Here is a 17,527-nt window from a genome sequence, read left to right as displayed (position 1 = left end):
AGGTAACTGTGAACCGAAGCACTCTTATGAGGTGCCAAAAGTGTCATTTAAAGATCGATTTGCAGTTTTTAAGTTTGAATTTCATTACTCTTGTAAATTTATCAGATCTTTAGTACTATTTTTAAAAGACATTAACTTCTCATGAAAAAAAAATTAACAGAGCTCTGTTTAGGAAAGATCCTGCTGATATACTGCCTATTTAATTTTTATGCTACCTTTTTTATAACAATATCTGAAGTTTTAAGTAACAAATATTTATTACATTCTTCTGTTCTTGTTTCTCATTCACCACATAAATCATGGTCTTCCTCTCTCTGCCTTTATAGCAGCCAGCTCTGGTTTTAGAAACAATTATGACTTCAAGTGACGAATAAACAGCAGAAGCAAAGGAAGTCTTGAGATACTATCCACATAAAAATGCCATTAATAAATAAAACAGGGAAAGACAACTACAGCAAAGCTGTAAAAAAGCAGCTTTGCATCTAGACAAGATGCATTCCATGTCTCTAAGATGAATTAGTGAACTTTAAAGGAATAGCCCTGATTTGAACACTATTATGTCAGAATAACATATTTTTGAGCAAAAGCTCTGTGCCAGCATATCCATACACGGAATTATTTTAGTAATAAAAATAGATCTGTATTCCTTTTTTGTTGTTCTTCTTCTGAACATAGTGAAGCCAGTGCAATTCTGGAAAAGTAAATTAGATTTTATGCAAGATCTCACATCATAGGTAGCAGAACTGTTAACTAGATTTCAGAGGACACATATTCTCTCCCCTCCTCACATCTATCCAACAAACAGTTAGTGGGGATTCCGCAAGAGACACTGGAGGCTGGATCTGAGGCTATCTGAACTGCATGGACAAAACCAGGAACAAGAATGACTTTCAAGACCTAAATTGTTTTAAACCATTTCTGAGAATGCTTAAGCAAGAAAGCCCATGTTTGTTCCTCAGACCTCATTTTAAATCTGTGGTGCTGTCAGCGATTAAAACCACCATTTTCATAAACTGAATAAATTAAATTTAAAAGCACCCAGGTATTACAAACAGATGAAACCGTACTGACCAATTCACTTAAGAAAGATATTTTTTTTCTCCTCAGATGAATCTGATTAATTACTAAATACAGCACTTATTTTTTAAGAGAACTATTAACTCTAATACTTTTCACTCATCCCCTGATGTTTAAAGATTATAAGTAATATCTATTACAAAAGCCTTTAGGAACTGTCCTCCACGGTGACTTTTTTTTAATTTATTTTTTAAAAGAAACCTTCAATTTCAGGAATTGCTGGCGAGTACGACCCAAGGCAGGAGTGTCCCTGTGGGAGCTCTCTCTGTGCAGGGGAGCCGGCGTGCCGGTGCAGCCCTGCTCCCTCAGCCGTCCAGCCTAATACATATTTATTTATCTCTTTGATAACAAAAGCTGCCCCCCCCCGGCCGATTTTTAAAGACATTACTTTGTGTTATTTGATATTATTTTTTTCTGAGGACTTTAAAAAGACGCCCCTTAATCCCACCCGAAAAATACTCCCTCCCGAACACCCCCGTACAATTTACAGAGAGCCCTGACCTCCAGCCAGCGGCAGGGGTGAGACTAATCCGACTACTTTTGCTTTGTTTCCCCTCTTTTCTCTCCTATTTTTTTTTTTTTTTTAATCTTTCTAAAGTCGGCTCGAGGCCGCCGGGGCAGCGGCGGAAGGTGGCTGGTTATACCGAGCAGCACCCGCGGCACCATCAATCATCTTTAGGCTGAAAAAAAAAAAAAAAAACCAACCAGCTTCGGGTTTATTTAAAAAAAAAAAAAAAAAAAAAAAAAAAAGAAAAATCGCGGAGGGGGGGAAGGAGCGGCGCGCGCATCGGCGGGTAATGGCTGTTTGTAGCAACGAGGTATTTAGCGCCGGAGGGTGAAGGGGGGTGGAGACCGGGGTGGGGTGTCCCAGGAGCTTCGACCGCCTCAAGTTCCCTGGCACGGAGCTCCTGGCACCGGCCCCCCCCCACCCCGGCCGCCGCCGCCGCCCTCAGGTGCCCAGGGCGACGGGTTAGACCGGGCACCCCTCAGCCCTCCGCCTCTGAGGGAAGGGAAAAGGGAGGGAGCCGCGCTCCCGCGCTCGCCCGGTTACCTCAGGAAGTGGCGCGCGGGCCCGGCGGGCTCGCGGGCGGCCGTTGGAGCCCGCCGCGCGCGGGGCCGTGCCTCAGGCACGGCTCCAACGGCCGCCCGCCCGCCCGCCGGTACCTCAGCGGCGGCCCCGAGCCACTGACCTGCTCGCCGCGCGTCTCCCGCGGGCTGAGGAAGAGGAGGAGGAGGAAGGGGAGGAGGAGGAGGAGGGGGGGGGGGAAGGGGGGAAAGCGGGCGGTGCGGGGCAGGGTTAGGCGACCGCTGCCCCGGCGTGACAGGGGCGGCGGCTCGGTGCGTCGGCCCCGGCTGGCCGCGATCGCGGTGGAGGCGCCGGAGCGGGTCCTGTCACATGATGCGGTTCCTGGAAAGTTCCTGGAAAGCAGCCTTTGTATGTAGCCATCCCGGGAGGAGGGAGGGGAAGGGGGGGGGAGTGGCGGGGGCAGGATGCCCTCGCCTCGCAATCAAAGGCGAACAGACCGCCCGCGCCGGGGAGACGGGGGGGGGAGCGGAGCGGAGGGTGTTCTTTCCCCAGGAGCACCATCCTCCTCCGGCAGCGGCAGCCTGTCTGTCTGCCCGAGCGCAGCCCCGACGCTTCTTCCCCGGCGGAGGGTGCCGTGTCCCCCCACACCGGCCCTTCAACGCCTCCCGGAGGGAGGGGGGGCGAGAACAACCTGACCGCCTCACCTCCAGGCGGCGGCAGCGGCGGCCCCAGCCCCGTCCCGCCAAGGCCGGGTGAGTCCCGTCGTCGTCGGTGTCGTGTCCGTGTCCCCCCCTCCCTCTCTCCCTCCCTCCTGCTCCCGGGACGGAGCTGCCGAACCCGGAGGCAGGCTGCTCCGGCTACTCCTCGTCCCTGACCGGGGGAGGACAAGCTAGCCGCCACCGCCTCGCAAAAACCCTCCGTCCCCGCCAAGCTCCCACATCGCGACCAGGCGCTTCCCCCCCAACCCCCCCGCCTTCTCCCCTTCCACAAAGGGGTCGCGCCTGAGCCACTCCCTCCCCGGCAAAGCTGCTCCCACCTGCGCTCGGTTCTTTGCCGCCGCCGGCCCCGCAGCCGCTCCGGTGACAGGGCGCACCTGCGCCCGGTCCCCGAGCCGGCGGCGGGAGGTCCTGCGCTGGGGGGGAGGGGGGGGTAAGAAGGGGACGGGGATGGGCTTTGCCCGGAGGGCTGCCGCGTGTGTGCCTGCGTATTTTGCGATAGAATACCCGGCAGAGCAACCTATCAGCTGCCGCTAAAGTTTAATTGGGAAAAGTTTCCGAGCTCCGCCGCGGAATTTGGGACGGGAGGAGTCACCTCGGTGAAACCCCTCAGGCGGCGGCGGCTGCTGCGCACCTGGAGGCAGAGACTCTGCCCGGTTCGCAAGCACCGGCGGGGGTCCCGGGCTTCCCCGTGAGACCTGTCCCCGGCCAAACCGGCTAGGCTCTCCCCTCGCTAGCGCTGCCCGGCTGCCTGTCGCTCCGGGCGTGACGGTGGGAGAGCGAGAGACTCTTTTGTTGTTGTTGTTGTCCCTCCCGTTCGCGTCTAGCCGAGCGGAAAGATTTTTTTTTTTTTTTTTTTTTTTACAGTATCGGGATTTAATGGAACGGGAAAAGCACATTTCCTGCCCCGCGCTAAATATATCGCGCTCTCCACCGCTCTGCCCCTTCCCGTACCCAAGCGGCCAGCGAGCCCCGGGAGCCGGCGCTGCCCGCCGCACCCGCCCCGCAGCCCCTCGGGCACGCCGCCGCCCGGGAGAGGCTGGCTCCCACCCCGGCAGCACGGCCCGCGCCGCGTTCCCGTTCCTAGAGGTACGACTTCGCCTACGACCTTACTGAAAGGCGTACCGTGCCGGTGCCGTTGCAACCCCGGCAGCGCCGGGTCTGCGACCCGGCCCCGCTCCTCCGGTACCCCTCCCCGCTCCTACCTGTACGTTGCTCGGCTCTCCCCCACCGCCTCCCCAGCGGTACCGGCCGGGTTCCCCTTACCCCGGCCGTGGACAGCGGCCCATCAGCGGGTTTGCCCTCGCAATAAAGCGAGACCACCTCCGCCTCGGCCCCGGCGGAGGGGATCCGGGGACAAGGCTGGGCGGCGGCGGGTGGGAGGGAGGAGATGTCCCTCCCCCGCTCCGCCGGGAGGTGATCTCTCGCCCCGGGTCCCTCTGGATGCTGGGAAGTTCCGAAGCGGGAGCGCCAGAAAGGCACGGGCTGCGTCGGGAGCGCCTCTCGCGGGGCTCGCCGCCGCTAACCACGCTCTCTGTCTCTCTCTCTCCGCTCGCAGGCGGCGCCCGGGCCGGGGACCGGGGCCATGCACCCGGCGCGGCGTTGAGCACCGCGGCGGCGGCGAAGCGGAGCCCTCCTCCCGCGGGCAGCCCCCGACCTGCGTGCCACCGCCGCCGCCCCCCCTCCCATGACCCTGCGCTCCGCCGGGTCCCTGGAGAGCGCGGAGGGCTCCGGGGGGCGCTGGGGGTACCCCGAGGCGGCGGCGCCGATTGCCGAGGAGTCCCGTGAGGCGGCGCAGCTGGCCGCGGCTATGGAGGAGCTGCGGCGGGCAGGTAAGCCCGGGCGGCCGGCCGGGAAAGAAGGAGGCGGCGGGGGGGGGGGAGGGAAGCGCCCGGGGCGGCGGCGGCGCTCGCCGAGGTGCCCGGTTCGCCGCCGCCCGCCGCGGTCCCGGGGGAAGGAAGGCGGAGCCACGCGAAGGGCAGAGCCGCCGGGCGGAGAGGGGCGGCGGGGGCGACGCTTTGCCATCGCCGGCGCTGCGGGGTCGCGGCCCCGCGGCGGCGAGGAGGGGCGGCGGCGGCCGAAGCGAAAGCACCGCCCGCCCCGGCAGCGCCGCGCCCCGGCGGTAGCCCGGGATCGCCGGCCGGGCGAGGGCCGGGGCGGCCGCGGCGTGGGGAGCGGGGCGGCGGAGGCGCCGCATCCCCCCGGCCCCGCGTACCTGCGCTCGGCGCGGCGGCGGCTCGCCCGGCCCCGCAGGACGCGGGGCTCGGCCGCGGGCGGAGGGGAAGGAAGGGCTTTTGTCTTCACCGCCTCCCCGGCTAGGACCGCAGCCCCGCCGCCGAAGTTGTTTTCGTACCCCTCGCCGCTTCTGATCGCTAAGACGAAGCTCGCTTCGGCAGCAGTCTGCCGAGAGCTACCAAAAGCGGGCTTTCTGCGGGCTGCCGGCGTGTGCCGTGCGGCCGCAGCGCTCGCCCCGGCGTGGGCGCAGCGCGGAGCCGCGGGGCGCGTCCCGGCTCCCTTACGGGCGGTCCGCGGGGTCGGCGGCTTCGGCGTTAAGCCTCGCAGGACGCTGCAGGAAAGTTCGTGCGTGTGTGTGCGTAGATAGGAAAATAAAGGGTGACCTGGAAGGCTCTGTCAGAACGAGACGCGTTGTAAAGCAGATGAATTTAAATAGCAACTAAAAATTTCCAGTGCCTGCAGGACTTAGCTTTCAAACAACGAAGGAAATGGGTTATTGCAAGTGTATCGGCCAAAGAGAAGCTTTTTAAACAAACGGGAATAAACAAAACCCTTGTTCCTCTCCTTTTTTAACAGGATGGTACTGGGGCAACATGACTGTTGCTGAAGCCAAAGAGAGATTACAGGATGCCCCCGAAGGGACCTTCTTGGTTAGGGATAGTTCCCATTCAGAGTATCTACTGACGATTTCTGTAAAAACCTCAGCGGGACCGACCAATCTACGTATAGAATATCAAGATGGCAAGTTTAGACTGGACTCTATCACTTGTGTCAGATCCAGACTCAAACAGTTCAACAGCGTTGTGCATTTGATTGAGTACTATGTTCTTATGTGCAAGGACAGAACCGAAACACCTTCAAATGGAACAGTTCATCTTTACTTGAACAAACCTCTCTATACGTCTGCTCCATCTCTGCAACACCGCTGCAGAGTAACTATAAACAAATGTACAAATCGGATTTGGGAGTTGCCATTACCAACAAGACTAAAAGAGTACTTGAAAGAGTACCAATACCAGGTATAAATGTCTTTTCTAAATGCCTCTAATGTAGAGTAACTTTTAAATGCAATTCTTAAAATCAGCCAGAGAACTGAGTAACCAGTTGTACAACTCAGCATGGAATTCACTATCAAAACAGTGGCAGTTCTGGGGGAAAGGTTTTTATTTCAGATGCCACAAAGGGAGACTTTATGTAGAATAATCCCACTTTGCATCCTCGGGGGTTTGACAAGGTGGCATGCTATTCTTGCGAGGAGAGAGAAGCCAGGAATCTGTCCAGATTGTGTTGCTTTGTCAATAGCATAAAATACTGCACTAACTGTCAAAATGCTAACTGAAGCAGTGGGACCGGGAGAGACTGCAGAAGTGGTCAGAGACATATGAGAGTGCATAAGTATCTCAGTTGTTCGATTCCAAGATTAATTTGGTGCTGGTGTTCGTATAATCCTGAAAGCTTAACTGGATCACACTGTGATAATCTTGCCAAAGTTATGCAACTAATCAAATCCAGTCAAAAAAAGTGATCATGTATTCAGTTTTGGTTTTTTCAACTGTAATTCTTGTGCTTTTCTGCAAGCAAAGGAGTACTGTATGTAATCAGTTTAAAACATTATTTTTCAAAGTTCGCTAAAAGCTGACCTTAAAGAGAAATGCCACATCTTTCATAGGAACCCAGTATGTTGCTGATTATACCAGATTGGTATCCCAGAATCTTTAACATGTTAACATCTTCCCAGTGGTGATATATCCATGTTATTACTATTAAGCCTCTTTTGGTTGAGGCTTTAGGACTGTACGCTGCAGGCTTGCAGTTGCTCAGTTCCAATGTCAACACATGGATATCAGCAGTTAGAGCTGTCTTCTACAGTGTAGAATGTTTTCTTCAGCTTGTTTCCCAAAATGTGGGGAAATATGATTTGGGGTTTTTTTTTGGAGGGGGTTGGTTTTTTTGTTTTGTTTTTTTTTTCCTTAGGTTTTTTTTTTTTCTTTTCTTCTAATTCACCATTGTAGCTATTGGACTATTACTAAATAAAGTAAATCAAATTGCACAACAATCTCCCAATCTTTGTATGTATGGATTTGCTACTATTCAGGAAACAGTGATCTTACCAACCTATATAATTTCTCAGCTAATACTCAAATAAATGCACATGTATCAGTGAGGATGAATACCCCTGCTTTGCCTTTGTGGTGCTGCTCAAAGGTAGAGCTGGATTATGTTCAGATTAGTGGCTTAGAGGCTGCCTGCTGAGTTCCCATAGTTAGGTATTAGCATAGGACATTGCTTTTTCTGTTACAGCAGTCCTCCAAATGGCAAGAAGGGACTAAGGCCCTCGGTACCCATTCCTCAGTCTACATGTGAAGTATTTAATAGAAGAAATATCCAGGATGAGAGTAACAAGGACATAGATTCATCCTCAGTCAAGCATTTCATAGTTTTAACTCTTTCCCTAGCTTTTTAATTAAAGCAAATAGACCTGCGTTTGAACAAGGAGGGTTGTCAAGACTTGCTGTGATCTAGCCCTGCCCAGGCTGAAATAGAAACAATATAAAAGAATCTTCTTGTTTTCCTTGTGCCTTAACTGTTCTGTAGTACTGTCAAGATGCTCTGTCCCTTCTCATAAACTCTGGGGCACTGACCAGCTTTTTTTGTTGCATCTAAACTCCCAGTGTTAGGCATTGAGTTTTGTCATTAATGCACTGGCAGAAATGAGTAGCACGGCCGCTGACATGAGGAAGACACCAAGAACCTGAGACAGAGGGGATGGTCCCTTGGTATGGCAAATGCTTGATATGTTGTTCTCTCTGTGGAAAAGGTGGCTTTTCTCCCTCTTCCTCCATGGCTTCAATTCTCTTTCCCTGTTTTTAATGCAATCTTTAGTATAGAAATGGGTGGAGTTTTCTCCTGAAAAACAAAACAAAAGCTTTTGTTATGTAAAATTTTTCTCCACGCCCTGCCAAAATGTAGCAGATAGCTGGAAGTTTTTCACCTATCACGGCAACCACCCTCCGGTTCCCTCCCAGAAGAGCTCTTGTATTCCAGGTATGGGTCGTAATCACACGGTTCTTCTGTGCTTGTCATCTGTCTTGCTAGGATCTGCCACCCTGAAGCTGAGGAGGTTTTCCTGTGAGCAGTGCCCATGAAAAGTGTTCCCATGAATATGGTTCTTTCATCCTGATGAATCTCTGTTCTTACAGTTCTTGTCTAGCTCTACCTTGAGATGAGATAGCTGCTATACGGAATAACTTCTGTTAACAGTAAGAAACATCTAATCTGCTGCTACGTTAACCTTCTACTTCTGGGCATTTTTAGCCAAGGTGATAAACTTGGGGTCTCAGTGGTGAACACATTATGCTAAGGTTCTTCAAGTTCCCTCCAGGCTAGCCCCTGGCCTGGGGATTTAAAACCACAAATACCAATGCTGGAACAAGCAGACTGAGAAGATAAGAGCTTTGGGGTGCAATGAGACAGTCATGTTGTACATGTAAGAAGTGATTTACGTCTCGTTGCTGGCAGCCTGCTGTGAGCAGTCACAGGCCAGGTACACCCCACGGCAGAGCCAAGCTCTGAGGAACGACACGGGGCAGATGCAGGGCAGCTCGCTGGGCTTTTTGTTAGCGGTTCTCCAAAGCACAGGGGCAAACGGCAGGCTGAAGACAAGGAGTGCTAGTAAAGTGAAAGGTGGCGATTCTTGTAAATAATCAAGAGTAGTTACTGTGATGTGGAATCAAGTCACCAAACATTGAGCATACTGACTTACGCTTCGTATCATTTGTATTAGTTACTGTGAGGAAAAGTAGGGTCTGTAGCTATGGTGTGCTCGAAGCAGTGAACAATATTTTGAACAGACTGGAGGGGGAACTAGTCCTCTTTGTATGAAAGCATAGTTCTTGTCCTCATTAGGATGCCAGCCCTAGGGTTGATGCATTGCACTAGTAAAACTAAACCACACTATAGCTTGCTGAAAGCTCGGCTTCGTTCTAACGCAGCACAGGAGAATGACTTGTTCGGGTACAAAAAAATCCAAGGACAGCACATGATTAGATTACAGTGGTGCAAAAATGTTGCATGTAGACCTTGTGAATTTGCAGGCACGATCATGTTGTCCAAACATTTTAAAAAAAGTTCCAGGGCTTTTTTTTTTTTTTTACTTTACAGATGTTGTTGTGGCTTGTTTGCAGCACTAGCTTTTAAATTGCTGGCCCTTCAGATTCCAAAAATTACTTCTAACTGATACATGTCATCTTGAATTGCTAGTACAGAGTGTTCAGTGAAGCCAGTTTCACAGGTTCAATACCTGTGAGTCAACCAAAAATCATGATAAGGACTTTAATCCTAAGTCTTTTTTTACACCCCATGTGTTGGTTTGGTTTTTCATTTTTGAGTCTGGAGGTTTCAGATTTTCCAGCTTATACCTGGAATGTTAGTTGCTGACAACTTCTTCATTTTAATTAAGGGAAAGCTGAGAATCCCACAATCCTAAAAGGTGATGCTTGGGGAAAAAAAAAAAATTGCAAGATGAATGATGAAAATGGAACTGCTGACTGTATTTAGTTGAGCACTAAACCTAGTAGAAGTGTCAACTATGGCTCCATTTTAGTTGTATGGGTATTTACCTGCTGCTAGTATTATCACCAGAGACAGAAAATGGTTCAAATACAAGATGGGTGGGTAGAGTGGGAATGTAACCAAGCAGCTGCGCCCATTGCATTAGAAGTAATTTTATTTTAATCTGATCTCATCAGTATTGTCCTAATTATATTGTATATAACAACATTCTAGATAAACAATATATAATTATTAGCAAGAAGGAAAATTGCTCACTAGAATATGGGGGCAGAAGGGTTTATTTTTATATCTCAAACCAATCCGGAACCTACAGGGTTCTGTAGTTGCATGAATTGCTGTATCTTAGCAAAGTGTTCCTGTAGGTAAACTACCTTGTTAAAGATCATAGAAAAAACTTTATTTACTTACATGCTGTATTCAAGAACTTTTTCTTGTATTCCTGATAAAATTCCTCTGCATTTTTCCTTTGGCTAAAAGCCTAGGATCTAGCAGAAAGGAAGTCAAGTGATGTCAGGGCTTTGTTCTTCTTAAGCCAAAACACATGATGGAAATGGGAAGAGATACCTTTAGACATGGGTGTCGTGTCTAACAGTCATTTAAAATAAAGTAAAATAAAACTTTTGCCGATGTTGCTGTCATTAAAATAAATCTAAGTGTCATATTGACTGCTAGAGGAAATAATGGCTTGAGGGATTCTAAAAGTTGTATTACTGATTCTCAATAATTATAAGAAACTTTTCTGTTGAAAGGAGAAATTTTGTTTTTTAAAAACTATAGCAATAAAGTAAACTTCTAGTACATAAACCATAAAATTTCCAAACAGAATAACTAGAAATTACTTGAAAGGTCTGAGCTGGTTAGTGCCCTATACACAAAGGAAATGGGGATGACAAGCTACTTTGGTATCTCAGCCTAGCTCCTGAAAACCACTTCTTTATGAGTGTTAACTTCAGCAGGTCTCAATATTTTGCTAAGCCCTTAGCATGACTGAAAATGCCTGGAAACAACATTCCACCGACATACAACTTTGGATCACCAAGGTCTGAGCTCGCTTTACAACATGGCGGTTTGCCACAGTATTGCTGAAATTCAGTAATTTCTACAACGGGCTGCAGATCAGTCAAAGAAACTGGGAGACAGAGCTGGTGCTGCCAGGGGCTGTGAAGGGCATCGGTGCCGACCATCGCTGGTCCTCATCGGCTGTCTTAGACAGAGGGCACGCTACAAGCTAGGTAAAATACAGCTGCCAGAAAACCAGCTGAGAAGCTACGCTGCTTGCTGAGGAGGGAATTGCCTTTCTGGCTTTTGGTGTCTGAGAAGGGACTGAAGGGAAAGAACATGAAAAATCTATCAGCTCCTATGAGAGGTGGCACTTCTTGCAAGGTGTATCAAATAACTAACCACCAGGACTAGTATGATGCTGAAAGGTGTATTAGTAGAGCTTAAAGGTCCAGGGGAGTGACTAGTATCAGCATAGTTTGAAACCACATATAAACAAAGTCTGCCTAGATAACTGAATTTTGGGGAAAAAAAAAAAAAAAAAGCTTATAGCAAAATCAGTCTGTCCTGGTCCCAGGGTTGCCAAGGCGGGGGAGGGATTAACTGTTTATTAATCACGTTATCTACAGGACTTTGAAATAGCCAGTGCCTCTGAGAAAGTCTGGGGAAATGTAAAAACATATCACCATAATTATGGTGTTTAATCTGCCTGATAAATTGTGGATTTTTTTCTACTTAAATGCTATTTAAAAAAAGGATTGCAGCTGTGTTTTGTTTTGTTTTCTTCCGAAGTTGGAGCCATTAACTCTCCAGGAACTGAAATACCAAAATAATACCACTACTTTCTATGGTATTAAGGAGGAATAAAATGCATTTTTTGCAATATTTATATTAGCATAAGGAACAAGCTGGCATTTAGTAGGAAAAAGTTTAAACAGGTAGTACCCAGGAAAAAATTTAGTGCTGAGTGCTGCAAAGAACAAAATACGTTTAAAACCCCCCACATTCAGTGTTCCTGCCTTAATTCTTCTTTCACTGGCAGGCAGGGTTTTTGTAAGTAAATCCTTTTGTTTTCAGTCAAATTGTTCCAAAATTGATGTTTCATAGCTGAGAATTGCAATTTGGTGCGCTGTCAGTTAACAAATAGTGAATGCAGAGGTATGTTCAACGTGGGAAAAGATTCAAAGCCCAGTGCAAATTCTTTTGACTTTATTGAGGTTATTTGGATCAGGCTTGATACCAACAATTATGTAAGAAACAGTTGTAAGACTGACAGTTGAAAGCTGTACAATCCCTTTTCAAAACGCTTTGTTACAATTTAATTGTATCTCTTTAGGTTGCAGCCCTGAAATAGAATCTGTTCAGCTGAATCTCTGTACCCACACTCAGTTTGTCTCAGGGGAATCTCCAAATTTGAGGGGATTGTTCTGGACACATATTACACACATCATACACTTGCTTTTTTCTTACCCAGTGTGCTGCTTGACACAGTCTGGAGGGCAGAAGAAGTTGTGGATCAACTGTTACTGTTTATGGGATTTTTAGCCGGTTCATTTTCTTTTAGGAAGAGCAATATTAATAAGAATGAGCCTATATTAGCTGCAATTTACCCATCTGTAAAGTGGGCAGTGGACTTAACATTTTGGAATTTATCAGTGGGGGGTGAAAAGTTGCTTATATTTCAATTAACACTGATAGGAACTTAAGCTGCAATGATGGTAATATCCTTGACTGGTTGCATTGCTAGGAAGAGAGAAGAAAGTAAGTTAGGGAAGTGAGATTCTTGTCTAACTAGATTGCAGTCGAAGTGGCATCGCTGCTCCTTTGTGAGCTGAAAAGCACTTCAGATGCATGTTGTCTGCGAGGGAAGCTGCCTGCAAAAAGATAACTTTTCTGGAAAATCATCTGTTTAACTCCCCTGATGGAGGATGCAGTGCCTACTGCAGGCTGCTTAACTTGCCCACTGCACCCATGCATGCAGGCAGGTTTCATTTTGAAAGGGAACAAAACAGAGTAAGTGAATTTTTAATCGAAGGGTATTTTTTGTTTGAGAACAGGATGTATGGAAAAAGTATAAGCAGTGGCAAATCTCTTGCTAGGCTACCTGTAAAAACTTTCCATGAATCGTTACTAGCTCCTGAAAAGCTTAACCTGAAAGTAAGAACCTTTAAAAATATAGGTACTGTATATGAGTTTGTCCAGGTCAAAGCCTGGGAAAGAAACAGAAGATGACAAAAAGCAGTAGTTATCCTCCTCCTAAATAAAACCAACCTTCCAGTCTTTTATCTAAAATGCTAGACAACCATTTCATATACTGTAATTTGCAAACAAAACAAGTTGGTTTTGTGAAAAGGTTTCAGATTTGAATCTTAAATCCCTTTTACTTATTTTTCAGTGTTTGATTTTCAGGCTAATTTGTGAATTTTCTTTGTTTGTTCTCACATTATTAAAATGGTTGCTTTACATTTAAAAAATAGTTTCATAAGTCTGGAATAAATATTTAGAGGCTTGCAGTATTTCATCTGTCTTCTCAAAACATCTTTAAATTAAACTTCAAAAACAAACACAGAATTACATTAATTCATATAAAGAAAATGGACTAAAAATTCTGAGAAATACTGAGTCACATTTTGCAAATATTAATTGCAGGGGTTTTATTACAATTAATTCATTGCAGAGATTCTTTTTTTTGTTTCTGGAATGAATCCAAAAGTTTTGCATTTGATGCCTGCTCCTTTTCTTACAACTATTCTGCATTCAACTTTTGGCTAGAGATTATTTGTATCAAAGTAAACAGCATTAAGAATTAATTCATTGCAGTACAGCTAATAAACACTTATTTTTATTACTGAAACAAAGGTGAATGTATAGACACTATGCAGTCACTTCAAACCCCATGTTTTAAGATGTTTTGAAACATTCCATGCTATATTTTAGCTACATGCTGAACATGCCTTTTAATAAAACAATACTTTTAAGGAAGTTCATGACATGTCACCTACATTTTGTACTCTTTGCTCTCTTCAAACTGCATTTAATCTAAAGCCTTTACTATTTCAATGAATGGGAAGTTATGAAGTATCAGAATAATGTGAGCAGCACCCGAGGGGCTGTTCCCCTTCAGTGAGGCACTTCAGTCCTGCCCGTCACCTTTTCTCAGGAGTGATACGGAATCACTTTTGGAGTAGCAAATGCCACGTGAAGAGTGACACCCCCTCCCAAGCCACAGTCCAGTGCCCTCAAACCCTGCTGGCACCCAGCGCAGCACGCCTAAGCTCCGTCTACAAGTTGGGCAACCTTTCCATACCAAAATCGTCCCGTCCTTGGCATCAGCCTGGTTTTTGGCGGCTGGCGCAGGAGCCCTGGATATTGGCATTATGGAGGGCCACGCTTGCAAAGGGGAGTGCAAGGGGGACCAGGGTGAGGAGGAAGAGGAGAGGGAGGAAGGGAAGGGATTATTGCCTGGGACGGCAGTGGACGGCAATGGCTTGCAAGACCCTCATCTGGTCTTCAGGCCACCGAGTTTGGGCCACCCTGACTTATGTTTTCAGTGGTTTTGAGATACATCACATTCAGAAGTGTTTTCTGTGCTCTTCTTTCTGAAAATGACAGGCAAACATATAATATGTGTTTCTTTTTTTTCCATCTTCATTTCAGAGGTTTTGTGAGAGATTTAACCAAATAGATGTGTTTTTAATAAACAAATCTAGAGGCTCATATTTCTTTTCTTTTGTCCTTAAAGTTGGAATGCTGTCCTACAGACAATTGAAAACAGCATAGTCCTAATAGATTAAATCTGCTTGCACTAGTTTTAAAAACACATTTTGGCTCTTGTTATCAGCAGAAACAAATTAGTCTGTAGAAAACAAAGAAAATATGTACATGCTAGCATACAGCTTGACTCTTAATTAGCACAAAGGATCCTCTCAAACGCTTTTTTTTTTTTTTTACATCTCATTATTGTACAGAGTTTCTAAAAAGATTTGGGAGTTTTAAGTAAGCTTTAAAACAAGTGCAAGGTAAATTTAAAAAATCTGGTATTCTGACCTGGAATAACCCACATGTAAAGAGAACAGCATAGTCAGAAGAGATGCTGCTTAGCTTGGTTCCCACAGATTTGGACTTGCTACCCCAAATTCAGCAGTCCTCAAAAGTGTGGCATGATGACCACCAGTGATTCCCCAATCCACAGAACCAGTGAGAACGAGGTCTGAAGTCTAAAAGTCTGATGATACTGATGTGCGGGATTGGCTGTGGTCCACCAATCTACAAAGTCTAGTAAATACTTTTTTAATCTACATGGTTAGCATTGAGATTTGAGCAGAGTTAGTGGGGAGTTGAGCTGAACCCAAGCTGGCTCAAATATGTGTGTGCGTATCTATATCTATTTGTCCCCAAAACTGGAATAGGACCAAACCATCCTCTGAAGTTTTACTGAACTCGGACCAGAACTGAACTGGAAGAACTTTAGTCAGGGCTGAACCCAAACAGAACTGAAATTAAAAGTTTAAGGGTTTCTCTCCTTTGACTTAAAAGCATTACCTGTGCGCATCCTTGTTCTGTAACTGCGGAGTATAATCAACGCCTGGAGTGCATTGCTGAAGATGAACTCGAAACACCAGTAGTGCATTTACAGTTTCTGCTAGTGAATGTGCAGCACTAGTTATAAGCTAGTGGAAGGAAAAGGAAACACCAGACTTCCCCTTTAATCAGACTTGGATCTCTGCTGTTATCCTCCTTCCTAGGCTTATCTGTTTCCTTTCACTGCTTTCCTTCTTTGCATCTCTGTTTAGACTGTAAACAAAGACGGGACTAAATGCTGGCTCTATGACGGCTACCATTTACTTGAGTAGGAACCGGAGTTGCTCTGTGCGTATCCATATGTTTTGCTAACTTTCTAAGACATTCTTGGACAGCATAAAATAAATAATCCTAATTGCCTCATCTGGCAAAAAGATATAGTAAATGCAAGTGATGTAACTGCTTGTCTTCATTTTCTATTTTAAAATGTAGGCACATTATCTGCAATTAAATGCAGCTGTCAGGATTACAATGATGTGATATTTTAAGTCTCCAAGTTCGGTCACTCCAATTCCAGATATAATACAGTTCCTTACATCGTGACTGGAAAATAAAAGCTGCAATCAGAAATACAAGAAGCTAAGAAAGGAAACTTTCAGTAGCTGTACAGCGCTGTGCTGAAGAATGATCATAGAGATGGTTTGTGGTGTTCTCTGCTCCCTGTTTTGTGTTGTTTACAAATGTATTTTCTCACAACCGGTATTACAAACTATCCATGACATGAAAATTTAAAACCACCTCAGCTGTACTTTTGCTACAACAGCAGCATACTTCTCATCTTAAGAGTTACCGATGACTTACTTGTGTGGTTTCCAGTGTTGTCGAGGTCATAGTAAATACATTAATGCATCACTCTGAAACAACCCATAGGAGTATTTAAGTTTTTTTATGTCGGTGTTCCTAGAAGACTAACATGTGTGCCTGAGACAAAAAACATTTACTTTGGTTTCACAGATGTACTGGAATAAGATATTGTTTCTCAATTATTTAAAAGCCATTTAAACCCCTTGTATCAAATTTATTGTCTGGAAATAATCCTAGATAAAAGCATTATGTCAATTAAACCAAAATACTGCTTTAAAATTGCCAAATAAGTAGCATCTCTGTAGAAGCTGGCCACATAGTGAATGCATATAATTTTTTAAACATTTCTTAAATCCAGTGTACAAACTTTGCCTTTAAGACTGTGATTTACATTCTACATCCACATAAATTCTCAACTTTGCTGTCAGCCACAGGAAAATCAAAGCAAAAGGATCCAAGCTTTCCGAGTGTGACTAAGTGTGTATCTTTATGCAAAAATCTTGTGGATAAATATCATGTTAAACATACTCAGTATGTGAGCTCTACCAATAATACTTTCAGTTACGTTTTTCCATGGCAAATTATTTCCTGGGTACAATGCCTAGGAAAGGCATGTAAAGGTTTCCATAACAAACTTCCAAATACCCTTAAATCTGTACGACTAGTCTCAACCGACTGTGCAAATGTGATTCACACAGCGGCAACACTTCTAGCAGCAGCTGCAGCAACCACCTTTCCTGCTTTTCCAGAGGGTAGGCATTAGCAAGCCGAGCAGACCGCAGCCAGCTCGCTGTGGTTGTCTGCAGCTTCAAGGTAGCATGTTCCAGCTCTGCAGGATCTTTTTTTTTTTTTTCTTTCATCATTACTGCGGTCCCGACATGAAAGAAAAGGGCTGACGCTGCTCAAGCCCGTGTGACACCTACGTGAAGATGGAAAAAAGTTCTTCCGTGATATCTGATAGGAAATGACACCGCCTCGTTTTCATAGCTCTGAATCAGTTTTCTCCTTCTACTGTACTTTGGTTTCAAATATTCGTATAAAATGATGTGAAAGAGATGTTTCTGTATTCAATAATAGATGAATAAAAGTACGAGAATGCGTGTAGCGCTGTGGCAGACACAGGTTGGATCTTACTTTACCAAATGGTTTTCATCTTACTTTACTAAATGGTTTTAATCTATGAAGTTTCATTTTGAGGCTGTTCAGATGAAAGTAATGAAGCTAAATACACATAGTATTCGATGTAAGGCTGCCGTGCGTTTGATACGATGGTACCAGCACCTGGATGAAGTCTGGCTTAGCACATACTTGCAAACAGGAACCGGTATTCCTAGAGAGTAATGAGATCAGCTGTTTCTCATGTCACGAAAACTCCATTTCTGTACTTTCTAATTTAATTTTAGATACGACGCCTCCACTGGCTACAAAAAAACCCAACCCAAACCACCCCACCACCCAGATGCCGAGAGCGCAGCAGGTCCTCCGAGCTCCTGGAAAAGCACCTCCCTGGCGGAGA

General features: G+C 46.1%; 1 protein-coding gene and 1 long non-coding RNA gene across 7 annotated transcripts in view; one reads left to right on the top strand and one right to left on the bottom strand.

Annotated features, from left to right (window-relative positions):
- The window catches only part of LOC138682518 (uncharacterized), a 46,512-nt gene that overhangs the window by 20,147 nt on the left and 8,838 nt on the right, over window positions 1-17,527 (bottom strand). Inside the window, exons 1-2 of one of the 2 annotated variants that reach the window (XR_011322629.1) lie at window positions 2,809-3,098; window positions 2,268-2,496 (exon numbers count right to left, since the gene is read on the bottom strand). The exons of the other annotated variant lie outside the window; for it this stretch is intronic. This is a non-coding gene — a long non-coding RNA (uncharacterized lncRNA). Of the gene's footprint in view, window positions 1-2,267; window positions 2,497-2,808; window positions 3,099-17,527 lie in introns of those variants that run through there. 2 annotated transcript variants of the gene reach the window in all.
- SOCS2 (suppressor of cytokine signaling 2) lies at window positions 2,590-17,219 on the top strand. 5 transcript variants are annotated; one of them, XM_069773589.1, is made up of 6 exons: window positions 2,590-2,856; window positions 3,688-3,909; window positions 4,379-4,652; window positions 5,632-6,074; window positions 15,420-15,495; window positions 15,640-17,219. In XM_069773589.1, exons 3-5 carry the CDS (start codon window positions 4,508-4,510, stop codon window positions 15,477-15,479), a joined length of 648 nt encoding a protein of 215 aa, XP_069629690.1. In that variant the 5' UTR covers window positions 2,590-2,856; window positions 3,688-3,909; window positions 4,379-4,507; the 3' UTR covers window positions 15,480-15,495; window positions 15,640-17,219. The 5 variants fall into 5 exon arrangements, with proteins under 5 accessions (XP_069629690.1, XP_069629689.1, XP_069629691.1 ...); XM_069773588.1 differs by lacking the exon at window positions 3,688-3,909; XM_069773590.1 differs by lacking the exons at window positions 3,688-3,909; window positions 15,420-15,495 and having other exon boundaries at window positions 2,591-2,856; window positions 15,640-17,218.

Source organism: Haliaeetus albicilla, chromosome 28, assembly GCF_947461875.1.
Source record: "Haliaeetus albicilla chromosome 28, bHalAlb1.1, whole genome shotgun sequence".
In the NCBI taxonomy this organism is placed as follows: Eukaryota; Metazoa; Chordata; class Aves; order Accipitriformes; family Accipitridae; genus Haliaeetus; species Haliaeetus albicilla.
This window is presented reverse-complemented; position numbering and strand designations above follow the sequence as displayed.

Coding starts and splice junctions, on each gene's coding strand:
- SOCS2 (XM_069773588.1), top strand. CDS start 4,508: ATGACCCTGCGCTCCGCCGGGTCCCTGGAGAGCGCGGAGGGCTCCGGG. Junction 4,653..5,631: donor GGAGGAGCTGCGGCGGGCAG/GTAAGCCCGGGC, acceptor CTTTTTTAACAG/GATGGTACTGGGGCAACATG. Junction 6,075..15,419: donor TGAAAGAGTACCAATACCAG/GTATAAATGTCT, acceptor ATCTCTGTTTAG/ACTGTAAACAAAGACGGGAC.